General features: G+C 34.4%; 1 protein-coding gene and 1 long non-coding RNA gene across 2 annotated transcripts; one reads left to right on the forward strand and one right to left on the reverse strand.

Annotated features, from left to right (window-relative positions):
* Positions 1 to 1,619: 1,619 nt before the first annotated feature.
* On the forward strand, positions 1,620 to 2,809 carry LOC138332527 (uncharacterized). The gene is made up of 2 exons (XR_011209841.1): positions 1,620 to 1,852; positions 2,414 to 2,809. It is a non-coding gene; the product is annotated as an uncharacterized lncRNA (long non-coding RNA).
* Positions 2,810 to 2,922: 113 nt separating this feature from the next.
* LOC138334074 (angiopoietin-related protein 7-like) lies at positions 2,923 to 8,774 on the reverse strand. Its single transcript, XM_069282790.1, has 4 exons — positions 8,711 to 8,774; positions 5,963 to 6,081; positions 3,872 to 3,968; positions 2,923 to 3,410 (listed from the first exon to the last, which is right to left on the reverse strand). Exons 1-4 carry the CDS (start codon positions 8,772 to 8,774, stop codon positions 3,166 to 3,168), a joined length of 525 nt encoding a protein of 174 aa, XP_069138891.1. The 3' UTR covers positions 2,923 to 3,165.
* Between the last annotated feature and the right edge of the window lie 7,329 nt (positions 8,775 to 16,103).

The raw sequence follows: 16,103 nt of genomic DNA on the forward strand, positions 1-16,103 counted from the left end.
TTGCTGTTGTGTTTGAATCGTTGTCTCTATCGTAAGTTGTGAACGAGTACCCGTTATCGTTAGCCATGGCATCCTCTGAATATTTGAAATGTTGTAATGGTAAATATCAACATGCACACTTAAAATTTTCTACACAGTACCTAACATAAACACACATGTAGTATACATAATAAATAAAGAATATTCCTTGTTTCCTGAGTAACAGTTATATTTCATCGAATTGGGTAAAAAATTTCATATGTTTTATATATCACGAGTACGATGCATGAGTGAAAAATATTAAAAAAGATTCCTCCTCACGAGATGAAATATAACTGTTAGTAATCAAGGGACGTATAATATTTATTATATTTTACGTCTCTAACCTAGGTCTACACTACACGCCCACTGATACTTGTACAGGTATTTCTTTATGTTGAATGCACCCCTCTTATTTTATTCCCCGATTAGTAATTTACTTCCACATATGGGGTGCAAATTTCAAAGAAACATACATTACCATAATCAAATGTACATAACGGGCGTGGAAAGATGTACATGTATGTAATATTACAGTTTTGGTTTGATTTAAAAAAAATGATTTCCCCGCTCAAACGATATCTTTACAGTGAATGTAAATGCTAAGTTTTGATTGCTAAGTATTGAGTAAAAATGTCAAAATTGATCTTTTCACTCGGGTGAAAAATTACCATAGATTTTCACCTTAAAGTATTTCTGTTTCACTTAAGCATTGATGTCACTATTTTTTAATATTATCGGGATATGAAAAAAAAATTGTTTGCAAACTGTGAAAGTTTTTTTCCATAACCCGATAAAATAAAAAAAAATAGTGACATCAATGCTTATAATTAATGTTATACTATATTTGATAAAATGAAGTATGTTTAAATGTAACGTTATAGTGGTTTTTCAAAGGATTCTTTTTTCCGAATCAATACGCAACGTCAACATTCCTGTTGTGACGTCACGATAACCTCGGGGTTTCGCGCCATTCTCGATTTTTTTTTCATAGTGGTATGCAAAAAAATATTGGCCAATCAGAAAGCCAGATTTGGTATGAAAACAAAGAAAAATTAATTATTCCGGTTTGAATAAACATTTCTGCATTTTCACAAGCGCTTTCACGTCTGCCGCCGCTTTGCAGGACAACGTTATAGAAAACACTAATAATTGTTTACTGGTCTTTCGTCTTTTGTTTTTATCCATTATATTACAAGATCATGCTGCATTATTTTATGTTAAAAGCGGAGCGAATGTTCTGTAAAATATTATCACTATTTTTTCAAAGTTTTTTTTTATCTATAGACGAATTATTCTCGTGTCAAATTTAAAATACATTGATACGTTCACACATAATTTAAGTAAAGTAAAATATTAGCATTGTTACATGATGTGGACGAAATATCACTTTATTGACTTTATTGTATCAAAACATATATCAGCACACACAAATACCATTACACATATATTTTTTGTACCTACAATTATTTCAATCGGTTTTTGACGCTTGTGTTCAAAATCATGATGGTGTAATTCATTTGTTTTTTTCTAAGTGGAACCGTTAAATGTAATTGATATGGAGCATTAGTCGTGTAGGAAATCGTTTGGAAACAATACAAACGGTACTGGATATATCACCGGTGTCACGTCGTATGTATATATTCGTTTATGTGCTGCCGTACCGTCTTGTCAATGTTCCATATGGGCCGCAGTACCAGGATGTGCGACCGAAGTGAGTCCGAGTTCAAGGCGGACACGTGAATTCGTGCAGAGTTGTTTTTTGGGTGATTTACGCCTTATATGCTGTGATAAAAGCTTTATACCGACATACAGGCACAGATGACAGACTATCGTAAGTCTATATCTATCATTCTTTTCTTAATTTACTGTTTTTGTAGATCTATAACTGATAAATATCATTGGTAAACAATCGTTAGAACGTGCGGGTGAGTCATGCATAGTATTGATATTGTGATTTGCCATGTGTACATTTTGTATTTTGTGCAATTAGAGTCGAATATAGTCTTGTATTTTAATATGTGAATCTTAGAATAAGTTATATGCATATGTTTGGGTCATTATAATAACTTATATTTAGTATTATGGGTTTGTAAAGTACTCGGATGAGAAATGTATGTGTGAGTGGAAAAAAGTATGGAAGCCATGAATGGTCGTAAAATATTGCGGTTGTCATTGTTGATATAGATATTAAGGAATACTGACCTCGCACGTATTCTATGTTTAAACATACCATTTTTGTTGTTGTAATAGAATATGTCTTATGATATTCGGCAGTAACTTAGCAGTTTCCTGTAATGATTTTCTGCTATTTTGCTAAAATGATTCCCATATTTAGACATAGGTGCATGTTAAGCTGTGTGCAAGTATTAGCTGGTTTGTTTATTCATTTAAGCTCCAAGTGACGGTCACATGATCAGGAGGACATAACCTCAACCATGGCCTAGCCAACTTATAAGGGAGTGAGGGCGTCAGGACCCTCATTCAGGAAGGTCAGCCATTAGACCCCCAAGGGCCAGACCATGAGGAGTATGTGGTGACGGACTATCTCTACGTTGCGATGCTGAAATTGCGTCAGGATTGGTGGCATGTTTATATTTAGAGATGCTGTTTCCCATAGTGGGCCGACGCCGATTGTAGCTACTTGTGGATCTTGGCGTTGCTGGTGACTTTTCGTGATTCTTTGTGACTCAGTGTGGCGAAGCAGAGACTTTAGATACTGAATATTCGGTGTGGAACGGGTTGAGAGTGAGTGTGTTATGTGTTTTATGTAGATAAATGGTTAATTGTTTGTAGATTCATTGTTTTCATTTCCTATCTAACTACTCGACGCTCGTCCTACGTAACAAACAGTATACTACAGGTGATATCGTTTAATAGCGCAAAAACAATGGGTAGTGCATCTTGACGCACATAACTCTAGGTCAATTGTACATATCATTTCGTTACGTGGCATGGCGTCAAATATTAGATCGGAGCCGAATAACTATGTTTTACCAACCCCATTCATGATATCAAATCGTGCGTAATTTATAATTTCTAAAAAAGTATGATAGAAAGGTTTGTCATGAATATAATGTTGATAAAAAACCGAAAAGTTGACGTCATTCAGTCAATCAAGCTACAGTATTATATCTGTATCGGGAATTATTGGTAACACGCTTTCGCTCCTGCTGTGATGCGAACCATGTCCCAAAATGAAGATTTGTAAGATAACAAATGTAACTTACCAATGTGTCCAGAGAATTCCTCAACCAGGATTTTGTAATTTAAATCTTCGCTTGCCACCTGGAATCTCGAATACTTAGCGAATCCTGTTGTTCCGTTCCATGCCCCCAGTTCCACACGTAGTACCCTCGGGGTGGCGGTCAGCTGATGGAGTTTGTCGTTACCTTAGGGAGAATAATTGATACGACGCAAACGCAAAAATAGCAGTTTTTTCCATTTGTTGAAATATCTTTTTTTATTTTGGGTAAGGAAAATTAATCTGAAAAATCCAAGTATTCAACTTCGTAGTTGAAAATCGATTTTAAACCTTTCTAAATTACAATATACGTTTGTGATGTAATCACGTGTATTCGAGATAGCATTCAAAACACACAAATATGTCAAAACAACAAAGTTCTTTTTCTAGGAGAACTGCGCAAATTTGCGTTTGAAATATATTACATGGATTCTTTTACTGGCGAGTTCCGTTACTTTTACAAAAGTTAGTGCGTCAAAAACGTATGTATCTTTCATAAAATAACACTCTATAATGCGATAAACCTTTGTACAATACGAACATAACTTTGTAACATATTTAGAGTGCTGGATGTGACATGACAGTCTTGGTTGCAATGACTACACATACCAATCCAGAAATTCCCCAGAAGATCACCAAATCCATTCTTGTATTCCGTCCAGTTGCGATAAAAATCAACATCCCCATTTATTCGTCTCTGAATAACCTGGATGGTAAAAAATAGTTTTTTGTCAGTTGTTATTCCACAGAGTTATGAAGAAATGGAAAAGTTTCAGCAGTTCGCATATTCTATAAAATAATTATTACATAAGTTTTATATAAACTATGATCCGCAGAGCACAACACGATATGGAATTAAGTTGATCACCGAACACATTTTAAGGTAGCATTTGGAATGGAATGTTCATAACTATCGTTCTGTAGGATAAGTATCGACTAATAATGGAAGAAAATAATTTTATGCAGTTTTTATCGATTGGAACTCTCATTTGGAAATTGACTCTATGGACGCTAAGAATTCAACAATCCCAGAAAAAAATGAATGGTTTGAAAATAAGACATTTTTACAGCTAACTCTACGAGTTTTACAGAAAATATCCATATAATTTTACATTTGATTTGTATTTCGCTATGTTTGTGGTTAAATATTAAAACAATGATGTAACCGAACACAAAAACGAATTCGATATGAACAAACTAAATGCAAATGATACTAGTCTTTGCATTTGCGTCTGCATGAAAATTCGTTTTAAGTATCAACATTTAATGTATTCAACATGGAAAAAGTAAGAATTACCAACACAAAAGCACACAGTGTTGGGTTTCGTTGCTCTCAATACGTCGACACCTGCGGTATATAAACTTCGGATATACCACGCACAACGAGCAACGACCTTCGACTTTCATTTTGATGAAAACTTGTAGACTTTGACCCCTTTGGGTACTGATACTATACCAGTCATCAACAGGGCACAAATCAGGTTGGAAAGCATGTTTTGTGTAACGGAATTTGTAGCAATTGTAACAATTATCATTACATAAAATATATTTTCCTGCCTGATGAAAAGTGTATGTTTATAGCGACTGATTTACGATATGTCCTATTTTGTCATCCGTTTCAAAAATACTTCAATTAATTCGCAATAGTTTTGTTAAACACCTAACGTTTACACTAGGTAGAGAGGAAGCTAACTTTTTAAATTTTCCTTTCGTGGTGGAAAGCTGATCACAATGATCTTTCCAAATAACTAAGGAACATTCTTCATCATGGAGGTACATTTTCATGGATTTACTTTGCAAAAAAATTGCACACGAACAAAATAATTTACGGTTTTGTGCATAACAAGCGTTTTAATTGAAATTATTTTACAAGATATTGTTTGATAATGGTGTGGCTATGCTTACCATCCACGGTCCATCTGTACGGTCCATATGACAGTAGGCTTATATACTATATATCACAGATATGCATTAAGAAGTCGCCCCATCCCTAAATGTAGACCCTTAACATTTATCTTGTCTTTCGTTGGACTTGCTAAACTTTGCGTTTCTTTAAGTTGTACTTTTGCAACAGACATCATATAATGCGTATTATAGAGTTAACCTCGGCACAGATTCATCAATATTCCTTAACGTAAAATTCTCCATTCAAAAGCATTACTGAGATTAAGAAAACAATGTTAAAGAGTTTTCCTATGCTTTCCTATTGGGAATTGAAGTTACATTTTCTCAACTGAAATGGATTATTTGACCATATTACTTACCCACACTGCTACTGTGAGTTTTTCAGTGCTGAATGTATTACGTACCTGGACATAAGTGACCAGTATTATTTACTTACCGTCCATGGTCCGTCGGTACTGAATGTATTACGTACCTGGACATAAGTGACCAGTATTATTTACTTACCGTCCACGGTCCGTCGGTACTGTTTACTTACCGTCCATGGTCCGTCGGTACTGTTTACTTACCGTCCATGGTCCGTCGGTACTGTTTACTTACCGTCCATGGTCCGTCGGTACTGTTTACTTACCGTCCATGGTCCGTCGGTACTGAATGTATTAAGTACCTGGACATAAGTGACCAGTATTATTTACTTACCGTCCATGGTCCGTCGGTACTGAATGTATTACGTACCTGGACATAAGTGACCAGTATTATTTACTTACCGTCCACGGTCCGTCGGTACTGTTTACTTACCGTCCATGGTCCATCGGTACGGTCCATATCACAGTAGGCTACTATAGTGTCGTCTGTTGGTTTGATGTGGTACACACCAGAGGAATACCCGTCCGGGATAAACGAACAGTCTCTGAACACTGTAATTGAAATATAATTATCTCAAACCCCGCACATTACACATTGTCTAACATATTCATTAACATTATTGTATTCATCTTGTACATACAATCCGTAATTAGATTTATTTTAGAAAAAAAAAACCACAAAATGAATATTTAATATTAAACAACATATTCCGTTTGTTTTTTAAATTTCGATAGATGAAAATTTTTCACCAGTGAAGGATATTATCGTAATCGTTGCTAAATCATTTTTATGAGCTATGTCCACGTATATTTATCCCATGATATGGAATAGAACTTGAGGCATTTCAACCCAAGGCTAAAAGTGAAGCGATACCGGTGTCAAGGTCGATTAGGAAGGTGATAATAGATAGTATTCCAAAACTTATCTTTTATTGCTGTGCAATGGGGACTGCAGGCACAATTCTAACGCCTACATGTTTGAGTAAGCATATAAAGTTTCTACCAACCAAAGTCTTATAGATTTACATAGATAACAAAAAGGACTTTTTAAGGCACTTTAAACCCTGAATATGTTATGTATTTATGTTGTGTGGATAAATCATTTATTTACAAAAAGGGTTGTTTGGTTCATTTTAACATGACATGGAAATACATATATATTTATCTGTGTCTAGAATTATGTTTCCTCCACTTAAAAATTCACAGGAAAACTAGTTGTACATGGATGCCTTACATATGAATCTATATATAGATGTGTCATTCTATGAGTCGTGCCCTATTAGGATCTCGAGCTCACAAGCTTCGTCACCAAATTACCTAGCCAAACAAACTATCATTTCTATCATTTACAAATTTTGTTAGTGACCTAATACGGAAGGATATTGAGTCAAAAAGTAACTTATATGGGTTAGGCGAAGATGAGCTTGTTAAACGTATCTTTAAGACCCTATATTCTTCCGTATTTGGTGTCTAATAACTGTGTATCGAATTTATCCCGTCGAACGCTCTTTAAAATATGTAAATTACCAAGAGGTCTACAGGTCCTGTATCGTTCGTCTGTTTTTTTTTCCGAAAGGATTTTAAATATTTACTTTTAATTCCATCCTAGCTATTTACCACTGTTTACCTTTACCGCAATGTATAGAGCGCGCATTACGGGAAGATTGTCTGCAAAGCTTAGGTATCTTAATAGACCATATATGCCATAGGAATATAGTTTAATACTGATATATTATTATTATTAACTGATTTTGGTGTCTCTGCATTAAAATTGTATGTTTAAGTGAAATTTGGAAAGTCGTTTTCAATAACGATATGCTGCACAAGATGAAACCATTTTGACGATGAAGTGATGGCATCATGATCACGTTTATACCCTAATAGACTTCACTTTGGCTTTGTTAATTTATACAACAATATATCGATACAAATTGTACATATATAATAATCATCCACGATTACAATTTTGACATTAATTTCAAATTCAAACCTTGGGATCAACATATAGCATATAATGATATACGCAGATGGGACGTTAGCATTGTACCTGCTGCCCCTATTTCATAATGGTAAAAGGCTACTAAATCTTGGATATGCTTTTTTCTCTTCTTCCTAAATGACTTTCCATTTCCTAACGTCTCCCTTGACACTGGTTCACCGTTGGCCTTCAATTGCCCTCTTGCCCATTTAAAGTAGGCTCTGGGTTCTTTTCACTGGCCGAGACACACCATAGTCTATAAAAATGGTAGTTTTTTATCCCGCTTAGCTCTCAGCATTAAGGGAGTAGGACGACTGGTTCGCCCGTTGTCAGTATAATGTGACCGCGTTGGATGTGTTGCTAAGTAGCGTTAGCGATATGATCAAAATGATATGGCACTATAAAAAGGGCAAGTGTTCCACTGTACAAGAAGACAAAACACGAATGTACATTTACCATGTATGGAAGGTTTTTGTTTCTGAAATTGGTCGTCTAAAGGCTGATGGATTGTACGTATTAAATTAAGTGTGTCCACCATTTAAGTTTATGTTTTCGGTATATATCTTATAGATGATATGAAAATTAAAAATTGTTTGTTGAATCGTTTCTGATCTCAAGATTTAATATTTGGACAATTTTACGGCATTATATCCATTACAGTTTTGTGAGAGAGTCCACGGAAGAATGTATCGGTATCTTTTATCATGCAACTCACTGATACAATTTCCATCAAAAGAGAAATACGCAAAAGCACCAATGTTTTCAATCGGTAGATACATTATTAATTTTTCTATGGGGATCGTAATGATAAAATTATTTTCCAAAGTTAGTACGCCTGTGTATTCCCTTACTACACTGTCCAATTATACCTACCAATATAACATTCAGGAAAACGGAATGCTGTCTTGTGGGACCATGTCGTTTGTAAAATCATTAAGTTGTTTTTGTTCTAATTATAACAAGCCAATCTCAAGATCACAGAACATATCCAAACTTACCCTTGGAGAAATAAAAGGTTGAGATCGATAAATCAGCGGTGTCATCCTCTTCAATTAAATGAGAATACAACTCACACTTCTCCTTCTGTTGTGTGTAGGTATACGAGAGACACTCAGTACTTTTGCAATTTCTCGCACAAATCGCATGGTTGGCAATGCCAGATTTGGAACTTATTATGTAACTACTAAGATCCACTGGAGGTACCCGCAGTATCCTGCTGAACTGGTAATGTCTTGTTGTGGCTATTGAACTTATACTCATCATACATATTAACAATAACGATGAGTGCTTCTTCTTTTTCATTGTGACCGTATCTCCAAATAGTTAGTAAGTCTGGCTTCCACTGTTACGCGTCGCCTGGCACACTCTGGCATATACATTCATTACCTACGACGTTGACTCGCCAAATGGTTGCAGTGTATCGTTAGGAATGCTATCGATCTGTTTTGCTCCATCCGCTCACTTTTTGATACCTTTTGATATTTTTGCCTTTAGTTGCGGAACAACGACACTGACACCGAATCTAAATTAAGTAGATCTATCTCTATTGAGTCTATAATAATTAACTTCTGTTGATTTCTACTACGGCTCAGTAATGGTATGGTAATCAGTATTCCATCCATCATCGAAAGCAAATAATATGTTTATCTTAGATTGAAAAAGTGCCCTACAAAAAGTCGATTTCGATGGGGTACACATTGCATATCACAGACAGATCAAAATAAATATAAGAGACCACATTCAACAATTTTATACAGCTATTCGAAGATATAACTGAATTTTTCATAAAGATTTTTTCTAGAATTCGACAAAGAACACTGTCCTGCAAACAAAGCCATGCTGTGTTTACTACAAAGGACCTCTAGAATGCTTCTGTAGGGCAGACATCCTGACTCGTCACCTGTTATTGATAAGTTTTCCCAAATGAATGCTAATACTAGAGGATCTCGACTCAATTGTAATTTAGGTATATAATCACACATGTTGCAGAGATAAAATATGTCCAGCCAAATTTTTTAGTAAAATTCTAGAGACTGACCGAAAGTGGTCATTATAGGCAGAAATGTTTCTGATTTGTTTATGGTTTTTGTGATTTTATTAATCTAACGTCATATTAGCAAGTGAAACCCAACGGTAAACGGTCAGTACTTGGCAGCTGTCCCAAATGGGATTCCAACTAGCTTGTGGTAATACATGTGTGTCGGAACATTTTAACCGTTCGGCCACCGCCATCACTGGGGTGTAGAACACTTGTATACATGCAATTCTTGATTTATATTCTAAAAAAACAATACTAGGGAGAAGCATATACATTGTAATTAAAAGTTTTATTTTCCTTTTATCTAAATCACAATATATCTATAATAACACAAACCACAAACAACCCTTTGAAATAATATGCCATGTTAATTCATTTTTGTTTTTAATTCTATTGAAGAAGTGGTATCAGTCATCAAAATTTAATAACATGCAAAGCCTATAATTCTATCTCCAATTTAATAAAATGTACATCTACAATAAAACAAACAAACCCAATGAAATAATATGCCATGCTCATTTCGTTGTTTTTAATAATGTTATTGACGCAGTTATCTGTAATCAAAATTTAATAACAAGCAAAGCCTATACATATTATCTTTAAGTAGTAGCGGTTCATATTGTATATTCGAGGTCATATTCGAATTATTAATACAAATTATTCGTTTGTGACCGGTGTTACTAAATAACGAAAAGGTTTTTCCATAACAATATTGAATTCTTATCTATAGACCATCAAATAGTCTCAACCAATTATAGGGGCTTTGTTGCCATAACTTTTTGGAACATTGCAAATGAAAAGACCCAGCCTTTTGCAGCTAAATACTTAGATGTCTCTCCGTGTATATAACGACAGGCTTCTGTTTAATAGTATCTACAATAACTTCACGACATCTTTCACTCTGTCTTGCTCACCTTAAAGTTGCTCCATCGCCGACAGAGCATAAATGAAATTCATCATTTGAACAATAATTTGTGTTTAATCATGTATATATATGTCTAATTAACACCACAAAAATTAATATAAAATAATTCATTTTATTTTTGGTGCATGGGCAATCATTTCAATTTTTTCGGGATGCAATTAATTATTTTTTTATATTTTTAACTTAAAATAAAATTAGAAGCTCAAACCTTTCAATGGTGGTAATGGTGTAAATTTAGTAACTTTTGTAAGTGAAGAAAAATACTAAATCGTCTGCTCCTGTTTTTGATAGTGAAAAAATACCATTTGTCAGCGGAGGAGCATCTTTAAGTAAGCAATAAATGTTATTGTCACCAATGGCTGTGCCAGCAATAAATGTTATTGTCACCAATGGCTGTGCCAGATAATTAGGTGATGTACCATATAGCTAGTTATCTTCGCCGGTCAAGAACTCACGATGAAGGACAATTACAAAACTGACTGAAATTGAAATGGCCATCCAAAAGGATGATAAGTTTTTATTACTTAAATCCACCAAGTTAGATTAAACATTAGATAATTTTAAGAGATTATCACTATTAGCAACAACTACAAATCAGATATACTGTAGACCAGTCATCCAAAGGAGGACTGAAATATAACAAGGTTTACAAAATTGGATATTAATTATTCAACACAAAAATTAATCATCATAGACATAAAGTCATTTAATCCCTCTTGACATTCATAAAGCATCAGATTTGATCGATAAATTACAACCATGACCATTTCCATACTTATTACGGATTGTTATAGATGTATTATCGATAAAATGTTTCGAAAACTAGGCTTGTGTTAAGAGATATTAAGTGTCTTCTAAAGCGCTGTGTGATATTGTATCTTGGACAACACACTCTCGTAATCCCTGGTAGAACTAAAAGTGTTAACCAATGAAGCACAATGGAAAAGACGGTTGTATCGGTAGTTCCAGGTCAATTCTGTACATATTGTAAAACAGCCCAAAGATCATGCAGAAGTTCAATCTTGCTTAATTGTTACGATTTTCGTTGGTTAAAATTATGTTATCATCTCATGAAGTCGTCGTTTGTAACATCCTCTCTGATTGGATGAAACAACGGCGCATTCGGATAACACAGAATAAAAGAGTCCTTCACAACAATTGAAAAGACCTCTTTCACGAACTTTTTTTGGATTTTGCCCACGAACCAATTTTATCAAAACTTAATTTCATATGAAGCAACATTAATGCAAACCCTGGAAATACGTTAAAAAGTTCAAAATGTCCCAGGGGCCTGCGCTATGACGAAATTTAAGTTATCCAGGACAGGTGTATGACAGCGTTCCCTTTTTGATCCAAAACGGTCTCAAAATAATGTTGTATGTCGTCAAACTAAGTAATTTCAGTATAAATATTACATATTATGATCACAAATATGTGAGCAAAATGAATAACAAATAAATGTTTGGCTACATTTTAAAAACATAGCAAAACTTTGAGTGTTATTTTCGGCCAGTTCAATTATTAACAAATGTGACTAATCCGCTTCCAGTAGGAGTGCACCAAAAGTTCTTTCTAAAAAGTTGGCTCATTATCTGATGTAATTATGTAACTATTCAGCATCAATATATAATACTCTTAATCCAATCAACAGCAGTGTTCGATATAAAACATTTATCTATATAATACATATACGTTTGTGTCATGTATATGTACATCGAAAGATATTCCTTCTATAATACGAGGCATGTATGGTCATTTAATCATCATCAGCGTCATCTTCAGAGGCGTATAATTAGTCAGAGGATCTGGGAAATACAACCAATACACCGCTAACTTTCTGTCGTTGTTATTAATCTGGTACCGTCCATTCAGGTTGGCGCGGGTACACTTTTTGTGCCACCAGCCACTATGTCGCTGCATGCCACAATTTGCTGTTGCGTTTTCATCGTTGTCATTATCGTAAGTGGTGAAGGAGTACCCGTTATCGTTATTCATGGCATTATCTGAAAGTTAACAATAATGCAATGTTACATATCGTCTAATAGCTTCAAACACTATGGTATAGAATAATCACGCTTACTGCCGTTCTATCATAAGTATGCACGATTTTGTTACAGTACTAGTGTATCGACTCATTGTAGTAGATTACATCGCTACATGCTACAGGTGAAGTGTCTATGTAACACGCATTGTGATTGGCTGAAGTGTGTGTATATAAATAAACGTTACACAACCTAATTGTACATCCGCTGGAAAACACCCCAGTTTAAAATGGCCCCTATTTGTGAAATCGGGAGGTTGTAAGTACGTCGAAACAATTACAAATGTTCAAATAGATAAACATCTGATAAATTGATATTTGTAAAATAGAAATATTACGCCGTAAAAATAAATAACGCTGATATATAGAATTCGCGCTGTAAAATATACATGACTGTTTTAATCCGGGGTGTTTTTTTCCGTATAGCCTTACCGACGTTGACGAACTTGACGGTCCAAGTTTCCTGAAATAGCTGTTGTTAATATGTAAATAATATGATTAAAAAAAAATCAAACATGGAAAAAGATAACACACAATAAGGTTATACTAGCTGTAGAAGAATACATAATACTGATTTAAACATAATAATACTGGTAATGAATAAGTATGAAGGTCAAGAAGAAAGTATCTGCTAAAACATAACTGTTCAGTTTCATAATTATGGTAAGGTATTTTAAAATGTTAATTTAACTCTTAATTTGAACTTTACACTGAATAATAAAGTGTGGAAGTACTTAAAATCGTCCGTTGCCAAGCTGTCTAAGCGTGCATATTAAAAGTTACCGGTACATGTGTGTTTGCACATGTGTACATTACTATTTCAATCTCTCGCTAAAATTGCGCCAAAATTAGAAGCGGTTCAACCGATCACAGCCAAAATTAGAAGCAGTCCTCAACCGATTATATGGCGACATGTCAGAACCACGAATCGATCTAAAAGTACGCGAAAGGGTAGTGAAAATGTACAATGATGGGGTGTCATATGGAAATATATCTAAAGCGGTCAGCGTTTGTAAATCCACCTGTCGAAACATCGCAAAGTGGGTAAATTCGTTGAATATCAGAAGAAAATGAAAAAACAAGCAAACTTATTGAGGCAAACGTGTGTACAAATGAAAATGTACCTGCTCTGTCGACTGTACGCAAAGTTATAACGTCCAATTTGGATATTTTTATATAGAACTCAGCCAATTACAATGCGTGTTACATAGACACTTCACCTGTAACATGTAGCGATGTAGTCGATACACTAGTAATGTAACACAATCGTGCAATCTTATGATAGAACGGCAGTAAACAGAAAGGTGTGTAAACTATCTATACATACAATGTATACATACAAGAGAAAATGATAACACTATAGACGAGAACAATATGAGCTGTATTTATACTAAAATCCAACAACGATGACATATCCTCAACATTACCGATTACATTCCATGTGATAGAGACTTGATCTGGATTTACAAATGTACCTCAAAAGGTGAATCTTCTATTACTGAAAGTTTAAGGCGATGATGGTTCATGTACATTATATTATATGTATCTCATTTTATATTATATTGTCACAAAACTTCAAATAACAGAAACAAACTCTACAAAATACATTTCAAAATGAAATTGGTCTGAACAATAATAAAAGAAATTCCAGGAATTACCATGTAACTTACATGAGACGTTTCCAGAAAATCCCTCCACGAGTATTTTATACTTCAGGCTTTCACTAGCTACCTGGAATCTTGAGTACTGAGCATATGCTTGTACTCCATCCCACGTCTCTACTTCCACACGCAGAATCCTCGGAGCATTCATCGTCAGTTGGTGAATTATGTCATTACCTAACCGACAATAGTTGATAAAAGCAATAGCATTACAAATATAAATATTTATGTATCAAATTAAGTAACCTCTATTTTAAAACATTAAGTTGTAAAGTTGTAAAAGCAAATTCTATTTTAAAGTACTATTCTCAAGATAATAATTTTGTCTTTGATGAATTTTACAATTTACAGAAAATATTAGTATTTGATATGCATTCATATATCATGGTCATTGCCTCCCAATAAATTGGCTATTTGTATTGGCTTAAAATTTATTTTATCAGTCTATGAATTAATAAATTACGTCAGTAATGTCACCAATGGCTGTGCCAGATAATTAGGTGATGTACCATATAGCTAGTTATCTTCGCCGGTCAAGAACTCGCGATTTTGTAGTCAATTTTACAAAATTGAATTTCGCGTTCTGGTTATAGATAAATGTATGCCTTTCCGCACATATCTAGGACAATTACACAACTGACTGAAATTGAAATGGCCATCCGAAAGGATTATAAGTTTTTATTACTTAAATCCACCAAGTTAGATTAAACATTAGATAATTTTAAGAGATAATCACTATTAGCAACAACTACAAATCAGATATACTGTAGACCAGTCATCCAAAGGAGAACTGAGATATAACAAGGTTTACAAAATTGGATATTAATTATTCAACACAAAAATTAATCATCAGAGACATAAAATCATTTAATCCCTCTTGACATTCATAAAGCATCAGATTTGATCGATGAAGAACAACCATGACCATTTCCATACTTATTACGGATGGTTATCGATGTATTATCGACAAAATGCTTTGAAAACTAGGCTTAGGTTAACGTCAAAAAAGAATTAAGTGTCTTCTAAAGCGCTGTGTAATATTGTATCTTGGACAACACACTCTCGTACTCCCTGGTAGAACTAGAAGTGATAACCAATGAGGCACAATGGATAAGACGGTTGTATCATTACTATATCTTGTTTATTGTCTCCCTTTATTTATTTAACTTACATTTATTTGATGATTGTCATTGCGATAAAACGCCGTCAAAATACAACAAATCCAAATATTTTAATTTGCTTCTTACAAGCATTTGTATTTGCTTAAAATGTATTTTTGTTTGTTTGTTTGATTTATTAACGTCCTATTAACAGCTATGTTCATGTAAGGACGGCCTCCCATTTATTTGATATGTTGCGTGTATGTTGTGCGAGGAACGTGTTTTGGAGAACTGCGGTGTATTCATGTTGTGTCTTCTTGTATAGTGGAACTGTTGCCCTTTTATAGTGCTATAACACTGAAGCATGCCGCCGAAGACACAAAGCAACACACCCCACCCGGTCACATTATACTGACAACGGGCGCACCAGTCGTCCCACTCGCTGTATGCTGAGCGCAATTTTATTACGTCGTCATTTAAAACGTCGCTTCAGGTTGTCTGATATAACCGCGCAGTGATTTCCAAAAAAAAAAGAAAAAAAATACCCCCCAAACTAAAATTGGAATTTTGAAAAGATAAAAAAAGTAGGTTGAATTATGGGGATTAATTTGAATCGTTTTATTTATCATGCAAAACTTTTAATGTACTATCATCATAATCCGCTTCGTGTCGATCTTATATCTCCATCACATAAAAATCTATTCAAGTTATTTCTTAATTAATGGTAACGTCACTTCGTATAACTAACTGTTATATTTTGAAATGTAATAAAATGTTTCCCTTGACGCTGCTTACCAATCCAGAAACTCCCCAGTAGATCACCAAATCCAT

Source organism: Argopecten irradians, chromosome 10 (genome assembly GCF_041381155.1).
Source record: "Argopecten irradians isolate NY chromosome 10, Ai_NY, whole genome shotgun sequence".
Classification (NCBI taxonomy): domain Eukaryota; kingdom Metazoa; phylum Mollusca; class Bivalvia; order Pectinida; family Pectinidae; genus Argopecten; species Argopecten irradians.

Coding starts and splice junctions, on each gene's coding strand:
- LOC138334074 (XM_069282790.1), bottom strand. CDS start 8,774: ATGTATGATGAGTATAAGTTCAATAGCCACAACAAGACATTACCAGTT. Junction 6,082..8,710: donor AGTTCAGCAGGATACTGCGG/GTACCTCCAGTG, acceptor TTTCAATTACAG/TGTTCAGAGACTGTTCGTTT. Junction 3,969..5,962: donor GTACCGATGGACCATGGACG/GTAAGTAAACAG, acceptor TTTACCATCCAG/GTTATTCAGAGACGAATAAA.